Here is an 18,247-nt window from a genome sequence, read left to right on the forward strand (position 1 = left end):
ATGCAACAATAGAAAACATTTAGAGATCCTGGATTTACGAAATCCTGTAAGACTTATAAAGAGATTTCCAGTTGAAGTAAGGTTGGAAGAAAGAGTCATGTTTTGATTGACAGTGTTTCTTCTCTCTATATTTCTGTGGGTCGGGAATTTGGCACCAGCTTAGTTGGACTCTAAGCTCAGGGTTTCTCATGAAGTTGTAATCAAGACATTGATTAGAGCTGTAGTTGTCTGAAAACTTGAGTGGGGCTGAAGGATCTACTTCCAAGATAGCTTCCTCACATGGATGGCTAGTTGGTGCTGACTGTTGGCATTTCTTCTCCACATAGACCTCTCCCTAAAGCTGCCTGAGTGTCTTCACAATATGGAAGCTGACTACCTCTGGACTGAGAGATCCAAGAGACAGCAAGGCAATAGCTGCAATATCTTTTAGGACCTAGCTTTGGAGTTATGCACCATCTTTTCTGATTATGTATTTATATATATATATATGAAATTATTTATACAGGTCTTCCCTATTCAACATGGGAGGGGGCTTGAACACCAAGAGGTGAAACTCACTGGAGCCATTTTGGAGGCTAGTTACTTCAACTTTATACTCACACATATGCCTATCTATTATGTATATATATGTATATATATATGTATATAATATGTATATACATACATAGTAAGTTAGATATATATGTAAGTTACATATTACTGTGTATAGACATAGTAAGTTAGAAGGAGATAAGTGCTAAGGAGAAAACAAAACAAAGTGGGAATATAAAATGTTAGAGATGGAGGGGTAGGTAATATTTTAATATAAAATGTTAGGGATGGAGGGATTAAAAAGGCTTTCCTACTAAATGACATCTGAGTAAAGACCTGAAAGAGATGAGGAGGCTTATTATGCCAATATCTGGAGAAATGCATTCCACATGGATAAATAGCAAATGCAAAGGTTGGAAGTTTCAAAGAAAAGCGAGAAGGTGGATACAGCTGGAGTGAAGTGAGGAAGGGAAAGAGAAGTAGGGGATGAAGTCACATCGTGTAAGGCTTTGAAGAGTATACAAAGACCTTTGGCTTTTCTTCTCAAATGAGGTAGAAAGGCATTGGAGTGTTCTGAGCAGAGTCACATGCTCTCATTTGTTTTTTAAAGGATCACCCTGGCTGTTGAAAATACATTAATTAGAGGTAAGGCAGACACAGGAAGGCTGATTAGAAACCTGCTACAGTCATCCAAGGGACAGATGATGAGAGCTGGGACCTGAGCGGTAACAATGTAAATGGTGAATCATGGTCAAATTCAGCATATATTATGAGGGTAGAGCCAGCAGGATTTTGTGATTTATCAAAAAAGTGAAATGTGCAAGGAAGAGCAGAGCAAAGGATGATTCTAATGACCTGCGCAGCTGGAAAGATGGTGCCATTTTTGAGATGGAGATTGCTACTGGCAGAGTAGGATGTAGGGAGGAATCACAAGCGCTTAGCTGGGGGCATGTTACGTTTGAGAGGTCTGTTAGACATCCAAGTGGAGACGCCAAGTAGACAGTTGGACAGACTGGCCTGGAGTTTAGGAGAGAGGTCTTGTGATCTCCTCTCAGACTCCATTTTCTCAACAGAAAACAACTACATGGTTGCCTTGAGGAATAATGAAATGACATAACATGCTTCTGGTACAGTACCTGACACATAGAAGACATTTTATAAATGGTAACTGTGGTAGGCAGAATAATGCCTCCCACCCCACCAAAGTTGTCTGTGTCCTAATCCCCAGGACTTGTGACTATGATGCCTCACATTCAAAAGTGACTTTGCAGGTGTGATTAAATTAAGGATCTTAAGATGGTAGATTACTTTGGATTTTCCAGGTTGGTCCAGTTCATCACAAGGGTACTTAGAAGAGGAGGGCAGGAGGTTAGAGAGGAGACAAGATGCTACCAGCTGGCTCTGAAGATGGAGGAAGTGGCCACAAGCTGAGCAACGCAGGCAGCCTCTAGAGGCGGGCAAAGACGATGCAACAGATTCTCCCTTAGAGCCTCCAGAGGGAACACAATTTTGCCAACCTATTTTAGACTTCTGATATCCTAAACTAAGATAATAAATGTATGTGGTTTTAAGCTGCTCTGTTTGTGGGCATTTGCATAAGAAACTAATACAGTAGCTATTAATAATGATGCTATTACGACTGTTGCTGTTCGGTTTGGAAGGTTGTTTTTTTTCCCCCTAACCGACTATGCTAAAAAAATTGGTATTGAAAGTTGAAGATCCCCTACTGATGTTAATGCTGTAAAAACACCGGCTTTGTAGGCACTGTCCCCGTAGGAAGTTAATAAGTAAACAGATTTAAATGAAATTAATAAGTAAGTAGCTAACCTTTTCTGATCTGAAAACCATTAGAGAGGTAATTCTGGAAAGTGGAGCAATTATAGCAGCCACCGTTGCTTTTCCACAGTTGCCTGAAAATGCTACCCAGAAACAGCTGAATCTTTAGCAGTAACCACAAAAGATTTGCTAGAGCACCTTGCAATTCATTCCCTGATGTTCTCTGTCCGATCAAGTGACAAGAACTACAGTTCCCTGCTCTTGCTTCTGCTTCATTTTTTATGGCTCGTCCTCATTGTTCACTGAACAGCACACAAAATCCCTGCTCTGTTCTCACAGAGCTTTGCTCTAGCCCATGAATTTCTTTATGGTCATTCCCAGGACAAGGATACATTCAGGCTCTAGACGCTGAGGGGATGCCTCTTACCATCTACAATAGTGGGGGAGAAGTTGTGAGTGGCATCTTTATCCTACCTGCCTTTCAGGTGGGTTAAGTCCAGGTGAGTTTTCTCTATATTTGAGCAAGAGGTTGAGGGTGAATTTTACTAGCCGGGGCTCCCAGGCAGTGATAATATATATCAGCAAGTATCATTCTGTGACTAAAACAAACAAAAAAACCTTAACACTAAACCCAAAACCTATAAAGATATTCTGTGGCTTTAAAAGAGTGAAACAAGCACTGGGTGTTGTATGGAAACCAATTTGACAATAAATTTCATATATTAAAAAAAAAAGAGTGAAACATTCATATGAAACAGATTAAAGAAAATGACAATTTTAGAAAATATTCTAAATTAGAAAAGAACATCTATTATTTGTTAAATAAGAACACACTATCTGGAAGCAAAACATTTGCCTAAATAACTTCTTTTAGAAGCAATAAAAAGAAGATATGATCAAACAGACAACTCAGTCAGCAACATGGAGGATAAACAGAGGCACATTTATGGAATTCGGTGAAGTCAGAAGAATTTAACAAAAAGATACATAAAATGTAAAGGAAAGCAGCAGATATGGAAGTTATATAATCAGAGTCTCTGCTATGAATAATAAGAGCTCTCAAAGCATGAAGCAAAGATGTGAGAAGCAGTAACCAAAAGAAAAAATAGAAGAAACTCTTCAGATATGAAATGGAATCAGAGATCATGTTTCAACAGGCTCACCATTTTCCTGGAAAAACTGATGCGGAGATATCAATTCCCTGATGTATTTTGGTAAAGATTTTGAACTTCCACGAAATGGATCCTGCAAGCTTCCAAAGGATAAAACAAAGCAAAAGATAACTTTCAAAATAACTAAAATCACTCAGCCACAAATAAATGCTAAATGTATGGAACATTCATATACGATCCTAGTACCCACGCTCCAATGCAGCAATAACATATATCAGATTAGATAATACACGACCCTAGTACATGAATGTGTCATACATTTGTCATATATTATCATCATTTTATTTTATTTTTTTTTCAACGTTTTTATTTTTTTATTTTTTTATTTTTGGGACAGAGAGAGACAGAGCATGAACGGGGGAGGGGCAGAGAGAGAGGGAGACACAGAATCGGAAGCAGGCTCCAGGCTCCGAGCCATCAGCCCAGAGCCTGACGCGGGGCTCGAACTCACAGACCGCGAGATCGTGACCTGGCTGAAGTCGGACGCTTAACCGACTGAGCCACCTAGGCGCCCCTATTATCATCATTTTAAAGACTGTGAATTCTATTCTAGGATTTTATACAGTCTTTAAAATGATAATCTAAATCAGAAGTTCTTATAGTGTGGTCCAGGGACCCCTGGGTATGCCTAAGATCCTTCGGGGCGGTTCATAAAGTCAGAGCTACTTTCATAACAATAGGACATTATTTGCCTTTCCACTCATTCTCTCACACATGTATACTAGAATTTTCCAGAGGTTGTTGTATGCCACATGATGTCAGAACAGATAGAATGAAGAAGCAGATAATGAGAATCCATCTGTCTTCTACTAAGCCAGATTTGAAAGAAATTTATAAAAATGTAAACTAATGACACTCTCTGACTAAGCTTTTAAAATTTTGAAAATAGTTATTTTGCATAAAAATTTATTCATGTTAACTTCAATGTTAACATTTATCGTTGTTATTTTAAAGTAATACAATAAACATTTTAAAGTTCTCAGTTTTAACTTAAAAAAATTTTTTTTCGTGTTTATTTTTGAGAGAGTGAAAGAGCATGAATAGGGGAGGGGCAGAGAGGGAGATACAGAATCCGAATCCAGGCTCCAGGCTCCAAGCTGTCAGCACAGAGCCCGTCGCGGGGCTCGAACTCATAAATCGTGAGATCATGACCTGAGCCGAAGTTGGACGCTTAACCAGCAGAGCCGCCCAGGCACCCCAGTTTTCCTTTCTAATACAGTAAATACGGATAGAAATAATCTACATAGGGGCACCTGGGTGACTTTATGTTTAAATAAACATTTTTAAAAATTAAAAAAAAAAAGAAATAATCCACAGAAAAGCTTTTTAGAGTCCTCCATTATTATTTATTTATTTATTTATAGGTTTTTTTTTTTTAATGTTTATTCTTGAGAGAGAGAGAGAGAGAGAGAGAGAGAATGAGCGGGGGAGGGGCAGAGAGAGGGGAGACACAGAATCCGAAGCAGGCTCCAGGCTCCGAGCTATCAGCACAGAGCCTGACGTGGTGCTCAAACTCACAAGCCGTGAGATCATGACCTGAGCCGAAGTCGGACACTCAACCAACTGAGCCACTCAGGTGCCCCTGGAGTCCTCCATTATTTTTAAGAGTGCAAAGGGATCCTAAGATTAAAAAGTTTGAGAATTGCTAATTGAGATCTCTTTTCTTAGACACAGAAACCACAATACAAAACTGTGTATATGTGGTCCAAATTAGAAAATAACATGAGTCTATGTGTGTAAAAAAGGCTTATTTTTTCTTTCAAATCATGGGGGGGGGGTGTTCTAAATCTTATGAAAGGGTAGTTAGAAAAACTAAATATACTAAACTTCTTGTCTTTAATAAATTAAAGTAGAAATTGTTTTAATTTACAATGTTATGATAAGTACACTTTTAAGAAATGTACAGTATGTTAAGTATCTAAATGTAAAATTCCTAAGATGATGCTTATCCAACAGACTACAGAAATTCAAAGCACAGAAGACAGTTCATTCTGCAAAAGATGAAATAGAAAGGAAGCAAAGCAGAAGAAAATATAGGGGAAATTATAATAGTGTGAAATGAGTCTGTAAAGCCTAAGGTTTACAAAAATTGAAGCATGTGGGGGAATATTGAGGAATTTTGTGTCTCTGTTTTTATCATTAAGTCTGGAAGGCAAGTGTATCTTGGGGGAAATCAGGAAGAAATCTGGCTGCTTTGACAAAAAGAAATGAAGTGAACTAGGATTGCCTTTTCCAAAGCACTGCTGCTTATAGAAATATCACTATTTTTAACTTGATGAAGAGAAGAAGTAAAAACTAAGAATATGATGGATTTTGATTTGCATAGAAAAGGTCACAGTGAGTTAGAAGAAAACTAACAGAATCATACACCTATCTTTTTACGTTGTCTGTACAATTTTAGGGGGACTTTAAAATGACATCTGGAAAGGATTCTATGTAGGCAAAAATGTTCTAAAGGTTGGAAAAGAAGCCGTGAAAAACATTGGAAAAAATTGAGATTACCCACTTTGAAGAAGAGAAGTCTGAACTTTGGTTACCCTGGGTCTCCTTATAGTAGCTCTAGTCAGGGGTCTTATTAAAGTCCATTGGACAGTGGTTGTTGTCTACACTGAAGTAGAAAGAGAAAAAGCAAGCTTAAATCTGAGCCTGAAGATTTGGGTTGTATATACAGAGCTACATCTTTAGGCCCTTGAGACAATAAAAGTACCTAGAATCTCACTAAGAACAGTAGTGATACACCTGCACTTTTGTGAAATCCAGGCCAGAAGAGACCATCACAGCTGAAGGAATTTTCAGTGCATCTTTTGGGTAGCTCACATTTCCTACTAGTTTCCCCAAACACCCTTTTAGTACTCAGGTTTCCATTTTCCATTTTGTCTGCAGGCTGCAGGCTGGGCACTCACCCCTCACCCAAGTGATCTTCTACACAGGAGATGTGACCCCCGCAGCTACTCATCCACTCTTCACCGCCTTCCTCACCCCAGGAGGAAATCTGGGAGCCTGTTTTCAAAGGCACTTCCAGAAAACTAACCAAATAATGTTGTTGCAGAGTGACTCCTGCCAAAAATCATTGAACTGTCTCTCTAATCAAGAAAACCCATTTCTAACTCTCTGAAGCGCTACTAAGAACCAGGAATGGAGGATTTGTCTCAAAGATGGCATCCACTAACACTGTAAGAGCAGCAAGGACTGTGGAATTATCACCACCAAGACTGATCTGATGATCACTTTCACAAGGCAAGATGTTACTGGCAAGAAAGCAAGCAAGCCAGGTGTTATTGTTTCCTTTCTTCTTGACCCTGTGATAAGGGATGCTTATATCCCTTAACCCTCTACTTCAGAATATTCAGATTAATTTACATATTTACACCTGGTGAAGAACTCAGGAGTGATGCTCATCAAACTTTTTTTTTTTTAATTTTTTTTAATGTTTATTTCTTTTTGAGAGACAGAGACAGAGCATGAGTGGGGGAGGGGCAGAGAGAGAGGGAGACAGAATCTGAAGCAGGCTCCAGGCTCTGAGTTGTCAGCACAAAGCCCAACATGGGGCTCAAACCCACGAACTGGGGGATCATGACCTGAGCTGAAGTCAGACGTTCAACTGACTGAGCCACCTAGGCGCCCCTCATCAAATTTCTTAACACCCTAAAGCTGCCATTCTATACTTGGAGGCTGCCAGTGCCACCACCCGACGCTAGATGTCGCTAGTTGCCGCTTAGTGTCATTACCCCAGGCTAAAAACCCTCTATGGAGCACTCCTCTCACCAAACTTGGGGTCATGGGCCACACCCTAACTGCGTGGACCTGAAGGAACAATTGTCTGATCACTTCTGCTTCCCTTTTAGCTTCTGCAATAAAAGGCAGGGTCCAAAGCTCACACAATAGCAATTCCACAAACTTAGGGTGGGGTTGAGATGCTGGGTTGGCAAAAAATGACAGAAGTCCACCCATTTGTCCTGTGTAATTTTGATAACTTACATAATGTCAACTTAATCATTAATTTCCCCCTGTTTCCCAGCTCTATTTCTGTTTTAGGACTGTGTTTATTTGTTTTTTTTTTTGTTTTTTGTTTTTTGCAATCAGTGTTGGTATGTATGTTGGTGTAAGATAGATACTGCTACTGCTCTACTGTTACTACCTCTATTATTATTAGCAAAAAACCAATCATCACTTTTATAGAGACTTATAGTTAACAAAGTGCTTCTATAGAGATTTACAGAATATAAAGAAAATGTATTATTCTCAGTTGATACTCAGAATTACCAAGGTAAGCATAATTTTTCCCATTTACCTAGGAGGAAGGTGTGGTCTCTCTATAATTCTTCATCATCACACAAAGAGTAGAAGGTAGAGCTGAAGCTTGAACTAAGTTTTCTGGTTACCTCTGCAGTGACCTGTCTACTACTTTCTACCGTGCTACTTACTTATTTCATTTAGGAATAGATGTTTGTATCCAGGAAAGATAACCTTCCTTACCAGAGAAAGTAATGCTTTTGCTTTAATCTCACACAGTTCTCTGGGTTTGTTTTATTTTGTTTTGTTCTAGGAAGACACATTTTGGCAGACGAAGCACTCAAGCTGGGCATTCTAGATGAAATTGTGAACTCAGACCCGGTTGAAGAAGCAATCAAATTCGCCGAGAGAATTTCTGGTAAGAAGATAATAATGAAAATAGCACAAGTTTGGGAGCAAGCTAAACTTTCGTTTTAATAAGGAATTCCTTAAATATCTTATGGTAGATCCATGCGATAGAATATGATACAACTTTAAAATGAATGACAAACTACGTATTGATTTGGTATGAATGCTATGATTTAACCTACTCTTAAGTGAAAAGCGTCACTGTGAACAGTGATTCACCATTTGTGCAAAAAGGAAAGGGGGATGGGACTGAATGTCTATATGGAGAGAATGTGTATTGTAACTGTTCTTCTACATATAAGATATTTATGTAAAGATTCACAAGAAATGGTTCATGGTTGCCTCTGAGAATGAGGCTGGTCAGCCAGGGAAGCCATTGGAAGAAGACTTTTCATTGTTTACCGTTTAGTACCTTTTGATTTTGTTTTGAAATAATGAATTTTCTGTAAGAAATAATTAAAATGAAAACAAGCAAACATTTCAGCAACTAGAAACAAGCCTCTCTAATTTACCGCAATAAAACCATAGTTTTGTCTCAGTGAGCTTGTATTTTCTTTCTGTCACTGGTTTCTCATTTTGTGGGTTCATGGCATCCCTTTAAAAGTTCTCTGGAGTGGCACTATTCCTTTTCAATTTATGGAGAGCAGCAGCAAGATGGAGAGGGTTAAAGAGTGCCAGAAAAAATAATTGGGAGCAGTGTTGGGTCACAGATAGAGCAGCATGTTCATCTTTCTCCTTGGTGGTAGGCAATGGCTCAGTGTCACTCAAAGGCATTCCTTTGAAAAAGCCATTCTTTTGTTGACCCCAGCAGGGACCAAACACTTCCCTGAAATAATCTTTCTTTTTGTGGCTCTAGCCAGTTGCTGTTTCAATGCAATAGGAAAAGCTTGAACTGGAGAGTCCAGGACCGTGGAGAGAAAATCCTGGTGACTCATAAAGAGAATCAGCAAGTCTTTGCCCAAAAGGGAATGAGTTTCCTGGTGTCTTTCTCTGCCTTCCAGTCTTCACCAACTTTTCATCACTGATTTCATTGTGCCTCCTGGCAGAGCTTATAGTTTCGTTAGAAGTCACCCGGCTGACAACAAAGGCTATTTGCATTTGGAAATCCATTCGTGATTTTTTGGCTTGAGGCTTATGATAGACCCATGTCTAACAGTTACACCTGTGGCTTTAGGTTGTAAAGAACTAGGTTTCCACAGGAAGTTCTTGTCCTTAACTGAATTCCCTAGATTGAGATTTGAGAGTTAAGTAACTAAAAGAGATAGATGAGGATCATGGTCTTTTTACAGTAAACTGTAAAATGCTCCGTTTTAATTTTTGTAATTTATTTAACTTTTAAAATAAATTTTAAATTAGAAAACTAAGCATTAAATTACTGTTTATAAAATGTATAACATGGTCTTTTCAATCTCAGTAACATTGCACAGTTTTTCCACTTGGTGGCGTCCAAATATTGAGAAGGAACCGTGCTTTATTTTATTTTATTTTTCTTTATTCTTTCTTTTTTTAGGAATCATCTGCTTTAAAATTTAGCAATTCACCTGTTAACAGTAGGGAAATGGTTTGGGGCTTTGGGAAATTATGTATAACTATTTTAAATTATAATTATGAAAACTATACCGAAATATGTAACATTGTGGATAAAAATGTCCAAAATATAAATTTACATATATTCTATAATTATAGCTACATAGAGTATGAATATAGCCCCAAAAGTAAAGGAAATATGCAAAAATTACAATAATTTAATTTCTCTCAAAATATTTCATAAGTAATCTTTGCTTCTCTGTTTATTTTTTCCAGCTTCATTGAGGTATACTTTACACACATTAAAATCTACCCATTTCAAGTATAGAGTTTGAAGAATTTTTATAATTGTTTGTAGCTGTGTAACTACTATCACAATCAGTATATAGTTCTATTACCCTAAAAAAAAAAAGTATTTTTATGCCTCTTTTCAGTAGATTATCTTCCCTGCCCCTTGGCCACAGATAATCAATGACCTACTTTCTGTTACTATAGTTTTTGTTTTTTAGAATTTCATATAAAGTTGGAATCACAATATAGCATGTAGTCTGTCATGTCTGACTCCTTTCACGTAACATAATGTCTTTGGTATTCATCCAGGTTGTTTCATGTAATAATATTTCATTTTTTTTAATTACCTAATAGCATTCATTCCACAGTATGGATGTCCCGCACATTGCTTATCCCATTTATTAGTTGATGGACATTTAGGTTGTTTTCATTTTGGACCTACACAAGTCTTTGTAGACATATTTACCTTTCTCTTGGGTAAATACCTAAGAATAATGCTACTGAGTTGTATAGTAAGTATATATTTGGTTCTTAAATGCTTTTTAAACTTGATGGGTAATGAAAAATTCACTAGTGAACTGGAAGATACTAATTTTTGCCAAGCAAATTGGAAAAGAAAAATAATATGGTGAGATTGAGCTTAGACAAGCTCTTATTGTACTGCTTGTAATACATCTCCCCTAAAGGCAATTTGGCAGTTAGGTACTGAGACTTGCTCACATCTTTTGACTTAGTATTTCTATTCTTAGGAAGTTATCATAAAGAAATAATCACAGAAGTATACGAAGATTTGTGTACAGTGATACCCACTGAAGTTTATCATCGTAAAATACTGGAAACAACTCAAAAACCTAATTTAATTTTAGGGGATTAGTTACATAAAAGATGATAGATCTCAATGAAGCAAACTAATCAGCCATTAAAACTTCCATTTTTTAAGGAATTTGAAGAACTTGGGAAAATGCTTACGTGTAATGCTAAATAGAAAACAGCCAGGTAGGAAATTGCACAAATGTGTGTGTTTATGTCTTCATGTGCATATTTGCATGAGGAAATAAACCAAGAAATTTTTATCACTGGTTGTGATAGGTAATGAATTTTTATCACTGGGTAGTAGGTAACGAAGACTTCTGATTTTTTTTTTAAAGGCTTATCTTTTCCTAATATCTGAGTCATTAAATTTACCCAGAGGAAAAATGGATGCCTGGCCAGTGTGGAGGAGATGCAGGAAGAGGTGCATTTCTCTGTAGAGAAATGAGCTCAGGACAGGAAGTCAGGAGACCTGGATGATATAGTCTCAATCTTCTATCGATCTTAGTAAATTAGCTTTTTGGGCTTTATCAATAAAAGGAAAAGATTCAATAAAATTAGCTGGTTTCAGATCCTGTTCTGAGACCTCTCAGGCTCCAATGGTTGAGCTCCAGTTTTTGGTTCTTGCTACAACCTGGGCAGCTCCACTGTGTGTCTTTTGGGGATTAAGGCTTACAATCCCATGGAAAACTCTGGGAATTTTACTATTTGTTGCTGTTGTTTTTAGAATGAGTTCCACTGTTTGGAAGCCTATGATTCCTTGCTGCTGCTGTAATAGGTAAATGCCAGAGATACAAGGTAGAGAAATAGTGCAAATCAACAAAGGACTACTTGAAAGAATTGTATGTACATTTGCTATTCATTATCTTACAAAATGCATAGCTTAGAGAGGCTTATTTATTTTGCCTTTCACTTTCATTTAAGGTCTTGTGTTTTTCCTTTCTTTTTGTTCCAGGCTTTCCCCTCCTCCTCCTCCTCCTCCTCCTCTTCTTTTTCTTCTTTTGGGTCTTTGCTTTTAAATATAGCTATTAGTATGTTGTTATTTGCCAGAACAAAAATGGTGGATTGACTTGAAAGAGAGGCTCCACAAAAATCTTTTATAAACATATATTTATATTTTATAATAGGTATTTGGTGAGTATGAGAAAAACCACTGAAGTATAAACTTTAAAATGGTGACTTTTATGGTATGTGATTTATACCTCAATTTTTAAAATACACGTAAAATGATTGAGTTCTCCTTTCCCATTTGTAAAACTATTTCACTAATACAGCTTATTCCCACTCCATCCTGGCAACTCACACCCCACGCTCCCACCCTCACCCCACCCCCACTTCCCCTGGTGAAACGTTGATTTAAAAATAATAACATGGAAACCATTAAGGAATTTCTTTAGTTTCAATTTCCAATGGTCAACGTTACAATCAGCAGTTTGGAACCAGTTATGGGTGGGAGGGGAATATAGGAGTTTAGCATATATCTAAAAATATGATTTGGGAAGTAGCTGCAAATTTCTCTGCAAACTTAACATGCATCCTGGAGAGTTGACTGTGAAAGTTAATTAGCTTCAGGCATCTTAATGCTCTTGTTATATGAAGCTTCTCAGACTACTGCAGTGCAGTGCAATGGATTTAGCAGAGCAATTCCAAATTACTTGGCCAAACCAGATTGCTTTGCTAAACTGGGGAAGAGAGGGTCCTGTAAAATGCTATTTATTTGCACTTGCATTTGGCCAACAGCCTGCTTATTTCCAGACTAAGAATTCCCTGCTCCCATGTGCATGCTTCTGGTGTGAAGCTGAAAGTGTGTGCTGTTATTCAAAGATGAGCACAGGGGACATCCAGCTGGGGGCCTCAACCCAGGAACCTAATGCTGTTTTTGTCCCTGTAATGAATCCTGGTTCTGTTACTGTTACTGCACCGTGTTAGCCATTTTTAGCGATTCTAATTCTGCCTAAAGACTTTGGTCTGTTTATTCATTTCAATTTTGTGACTTTAAACAAATCTTACCTGGTTTCATCGCCTTTTTCTCCATTTTATCTTCTGCTTTTTGTAATTTTTTTTGCTCTCTGTGAACATTTATATACACATGTCTCACAAGAGCAGAGTGACCCTGCCTCACATAGACGGCTGAAGCACATGTCTAAATGGAGCTTCCTTTTTCTGTGATACCCAAGTTCTGAGGGTGACCTCCTGTAAGACTGGAAAAGTGCAGTGGTTCTGTCTGTCCTTTGCAGAGCTTCTGTGACAAACACAGCTTACTGTTTGTCAGAATTGGAGGAGTCAGTCCTTTATGTCTTAGGTAACCATTTCTGTAAATTGCATGTTGTGTCTCTCTTTAAACTAGGCAGAGAATATCTTTCTGTCAGTTTCCCGGAAAGAAAAGAGGGAAAATAATCACTTCTTTATTTTTCCTTTAGGAGGGTGATTTGCTTTTTTTTTTTTTTTTTTTTTAATCACAACTTGAATATTCTTCTGCCTTAGAATACCTCAAAGAATTAAGGGAAAAAATGTGAATGGGTCAAGGAAATAATTCAATTATAAGCATATTTGAATCACTAATTAGTTCCTCCCCTCCCATTTTCCTGGGCAGCAAATGCTGGTGCTGTCCTGCCCATACTTGCCTCTCTTACTATGTAGGCACAGCTGAGTGAGTTTAAAACTACCAGGATTTTCAAACAACCAGGTGTACAGAAACACACACTGAAAACACCACACCTGTAGACCCAAAGGGGAAATTCTGAAGATATTTTGTTCTAATAGAACAAATTTGTAAGATAATAGCTTCCTTTATAGTTACAGCAAGAAAGAGAGAGGAAATTGAGCAGGGAAAAAGCATCTATATTTGCGCCCTGATCCAAAACTCTCCAGTGGATGTGCTCAGCTTGGCCCTAGACTGGTCTGGACAAGTGCCATGGTAGTTCCCAGAATGCCCATCTGCAGTCTGAGAGATTCTGAGTATCCCCAGGATAACAGCATTATGCTGATCAGCAATAATTACTGCAGTAATTACTGCACACCACTAAGCAGGCTTTTCTTTTTTCTTCTCTCTCCCTCTTTTTTCTTTCTTTCCTTTTCAGTTTCTGGCCTGGGGCAAAGTTTGCCAGCAGCTGCAGCCATCCTGGATACGCAGTGGCTGACCTAATGCTCTACTCCTGGACTTTCCAGAGGCTACACCTCAAAATCAAGTGTTGAATTTTTAAAAATATTCATGTGTAGGCCCCACCCTTAAATATTCTTTTTTTTTTTTCAAAAAATTTTTAATGTTTATTTTTTGAGAGAGAGATAGAATGTGAGCAGGGGAGGGACAGAGAGAGAGGGAGACACAGAATCCGAAGCAGGCTCCAAGTTCTGAGCTGTCGGCACAGAGCCTGACGTGGGGCTCGAACTCATGAACTGTGAGACCGTGACCTGAGCTGAAGTCGGATGCTTAACTGACTGAGCCACCCAGGCACCCCCCACCCTTAAATATTCTTAACTGAGCCTGCAATGGGGTATGGGCATCTGAACTTCTTAAATTTCTTGGATAACTCTGATGAGTACTATGGTGTTGGAGTCAGTCCTAATGAGACGGGAACACAGAGATCCAGTGCTCAGACTATGTAGGTACATCTAAGTGAATTTAAAATTACCAAGACTTTAAAACTACCAAGTGTATAAGAAACACACTCTGAAAATATCGTACCTGTCCCTGGCACAGACTGCCCCAGCTGCCTGTTTGTGCTATAACACTGACAGCTCAGCCCCCTTTCCTCCTACACTTGTCCTCCACATACTTGGCCCTTCTCCCTCCTCTCCCCACTGACCATTCCTGTCTTCCTTTTGGGCCATCGGGAATTAAATCAACTGTAGGCCCTGGAAAGGTCTCCATCCTTCTCTGCTAACCTTGCCTTCCTATAAGTTGAGGATCAGACTAATACATTGCATAATTGAGCAAATAATTGGAAACCTGTTGGGTAGAGTTCATGTCCTTCCAACAATAGCAGGGCAAACAGGGACCATATGCTATCCACTGTCTTCCCCTCCTTTCTTGAATCCTGTTATTAGCATCATATGGGAAAGCATTAATTTAAAAATCCATTATTTTCAATTCTACTTAGTAATCATGCATTAAAGAAGTATTGTTGCCTCCTAGGTTAAAAAAATTTTTTTGAGATTATACAATGCCTCACAGATAAATTTACATGCGTACATGGTTAAATCCAAACCTTACTCTCCCCTGCACGCATAATAACACACCAATGCCAGACAGGTTCATGTTCATATACCTTTTTATGGTGAAACTGCTTTATAAGGCCTGGTAGGTTTTCTGTCTAATTAACTGAAGTGTACCTTCTTGATATAATGGTGTATCCTTGAAGAGATGGTAGCACTTTTTAAAAAAAACAGTCTCTGGTATAGTGGTTTAGACAACAGTTTTTGTAATATGTTACACATTTATTCTTTTTATTTCAAGATCTGATAATGTGTTTCTTATAATGCAGTTGACAAGAGAGTTTATTATATTGCAGGTGACAAGAGAATTTGGTTATTTCTGTGACATACATCTTAAAATTATGACTGATAACATTATAATAGGACATAACAGGTTTTTAGGAATTTTATGTAAGTATATTCTAATATATAACATATAATGTAATGTTTTCATACACATTTATTCTTTTATGCAAACTTTAGAATCATTCTGTTGAGTTTTTTTTAATTTTTTTTTTTTTTTTAACATTTATTCATTTTAGAGAGGCAGAGAGAGACAGAGTATGAGTGGGGGAGGGGCAGGGAGAGGGGGAGACACGGAATCCAAAGCAGGCTCCAGGCACTGAGCTGTGAGAACAGAGCCTGACTTGGGGCTCGAACTCACAGAGAGATCATGACCTGAGTTGAAGTCAGATGCTTAACCAACTGAGCCACCCAGGCGCCCCAAATTTTTTTTATTTTTATTAATATTATTATTTCAAGTAGGCGCCATGACCCCCGTGGGGCTCAGACTTATGATCCTGAGAGCAAGAGTTACATGCTCTACTGGCTAGCTAGCCAGGTGCCCCCGTTGAGTTATTATTTTTTTTAATACAGAACCACAAGGGTTCTAATGAGAAATTCATATATAATATATATGGAAAATATTTATATTTTCATGCTATTAAATGTTTATATCCAGAAACATGAGTCTGTCTTTATTAAGGTCTTATTATATGTTCTTCAATAAAATGGTATAGTTACATTCTTAAAGGTCTTGTATATTTCTTGATAAATTCATTTCTAGGCATTTTTAAAAACAGCTTTAGTGATGCATAATTCACTTTATAGAGTTGCACAACCATCGCCATGTATCAGTTTTAGGACTTGTCATTACCCCCAAAATTTCCCTCAAGTCTTTTTGCAGCTTACCCCCCTCCTACCCCTGGCCTTAGGCAACCACTGATCTTTCTGTCTCTATAGATTTGCCTTTTTGGACATTTACTGTGAATGGCATCATATGATATGTAATTTTTTGTATCTGGCTTCCTTCAGTTTGCATAATGTTTGAGTCTCATTTGAATTGTAGCATGTATCAGTAGTTTGCTGATAGTATTTTGATTGCTGAATAGTATTCTAATATATAGCTATACCACATCATTTTTTTTATCCATTCATCAGTTGATGAGCTATTATGAATAATACTATTATGGACATTTATATACAAGTTTTATGTGGAAATATGTTTTCATTTTTCTTAGGTAGATTCCTAGGAGTGAAGTTGCTCAGTTGAACAATAAGCTTATCTTTTTAAAAAATTACGAGACTTTTTAAAGTAGGTATACTGTTTTAGATTTTCACAAGTAATGTCTGAGGATTTCAGTTACTCCACATCATCACTGACATTTGGTAGTGATGTCTTTTTGATAGTAGTCATTCTAGTGGGTCTATATTAGTTCTCTCTAGCTACATAACACATTACCCCCAAATGTAACTGCTTAAAATCAAACATTTATTATTTGGCAGTTTCTGTAGGTCAGGAATGTAGATGTGGTTAGCTTGGTCCTCTGGTTTAGGGTTTCACAAAAGATTGCATTCAAGGTATTGCCTCTGGCTCTTTTCACCTCAAGGCTTGAATGGGGGAGAATCTGCTTCCAAATTCATTCAAGTAGTTGTTAGTAAGTTTCAGTCCCATAGGGTGTGTTGGCCCTGTTCCTCGTTGGCTGTTGGCTGAAGGTCTCCTTCAGTTCTTTGCCACATGAGCTTCCCCAAAGGGCAGTTCACATATGGCAGCTGGCTTCCATTAGAATGAACAGGTGAGAGAGCAAGAGAGGGTGAATGAGACTGAAGCCAGTCTTTTTATAACTTAATCTCAAAAATGACATTACTTAGAGACTACCTACCACATTCACTATGGTTTGTTTGTTATCACTGTGGTTTGAATGTGCATTTCCTTAATGACTGATGATATTGAATACCTCTTCACATATGTATTAGCCATTCATATATCCTCTTTGGTGAAATATCCCTCAAAATTTTGCCCATTTAGAAAATTGAGTTGTTTGCCTTCTTACTATTGAGAGACAAGAATTCTTTAAATACTCTGGATAGAAATACTTCATTAGATATTTGATTTGTAAATCATACTAGTCTTCTGTTGATAACAATTACTGCAAGTTTCGCAGTTTAAACAACACCAATTTTTATTATCTTACAGATCTATAGGTCAGAAGTGTGGTGGGAGGTTTTCACTGGCCTAAAATCCAGTGTCTGCAGCTGTACTCCTTTCTGGAAGCTTTAGGGGAAAATCTGTTTCCTGCTCAGTCAGGTTGTTGGCACAATTCAGTGTCTTGTGTTATAGGACCAACATCTCCAAGTTCTTGCTGGTTGTAAGTTGAAATGAATGGCTTAGAGGCCACTGAGTTCCATGATTCTTGGCCTCTTACCTCCACCTTCAAAGCCACTTCATCACCAACAGGTCAAATCTTCCCCATGCTGTGTCTCTCTTACCTTTCCTCCTCACCAGTGTCTCTCTCAACATAGCTGGGAAAGGGTCTCCTCTTTTAAGGACTCATGTGATTAGGTTGGGAACATCTAGACAATAAAGGATAATCTCCACATCTCAAGTTCTTTAACATTCATCATATCTGTAAAGTCCCTTTGCCATGTAAGGTTACATACTCATAGGTTCTAGGGATTAGGAAGTAGACATGGGGAGGGGGGCATTACTCTGCCTGCCATACAAATATTTTCTCCCAGTCTATGGCTTATCATTTCTTTTTCTTTTTCTTTTTTAATGTTTATTTATTTTTGAGACAGAGAGAGACAGAGCATAAGCAGAGGAGGGGTAGAGAAAGAGGGAGACCCAGAATCCGAAGCAGGCTCCAGGCTCTGAGCTGTCGGCACAGAGCCCGACGCAGGACTCGAACTCACAAGCTGTGAGATCATGACCTGAGCCCAAGTCTGGATGCTCAACCGACCGAGCCACCCAAGCACCCAAGCATTTCTTTTTCTTTATGGTGTTCTTTGAAGTGCAGTGTCTTTAA

General features: G+C 38.1%; 1 protein-coding gene across 1 annotated transcript in view; it reads left to right on the plus strand.

Annotated features, from left to right (window-relative positions):
- Positions 1–18,247, plus strand: part of EHHADH (enoyl-CoA hydratase and 3-hydroxyacyl CoA dehydrogenase) — a 45,300-nt gene that overhangs the window by 17,101 nt on the left and 9,952 nt on the right. The window contains exon 5 of the mRNA XM_042903123.1: positions 8,026–8,130. Within this exon, the coding sequence (XP_042759057.1) occupies positions 8,026–8,130 (105 nt within the window). The remainder of the gene's footprint in view (positions 1–8,025; positions 8,131–18,247) is intronic.

Source organism: Panthera leo, chromosome C2, assembly GCF_018350215.1.
Source record: "Panthera leo isolate Ple1 chromosome C2, P.leo_Ple1_pat1.1, whole genome shotgun sequence".
Lineage (NCBI taxonomy): Eukaryota > Metazoa > Chordata > Mammalia > Carnivora > Felidae > Panthera > Panthera leo.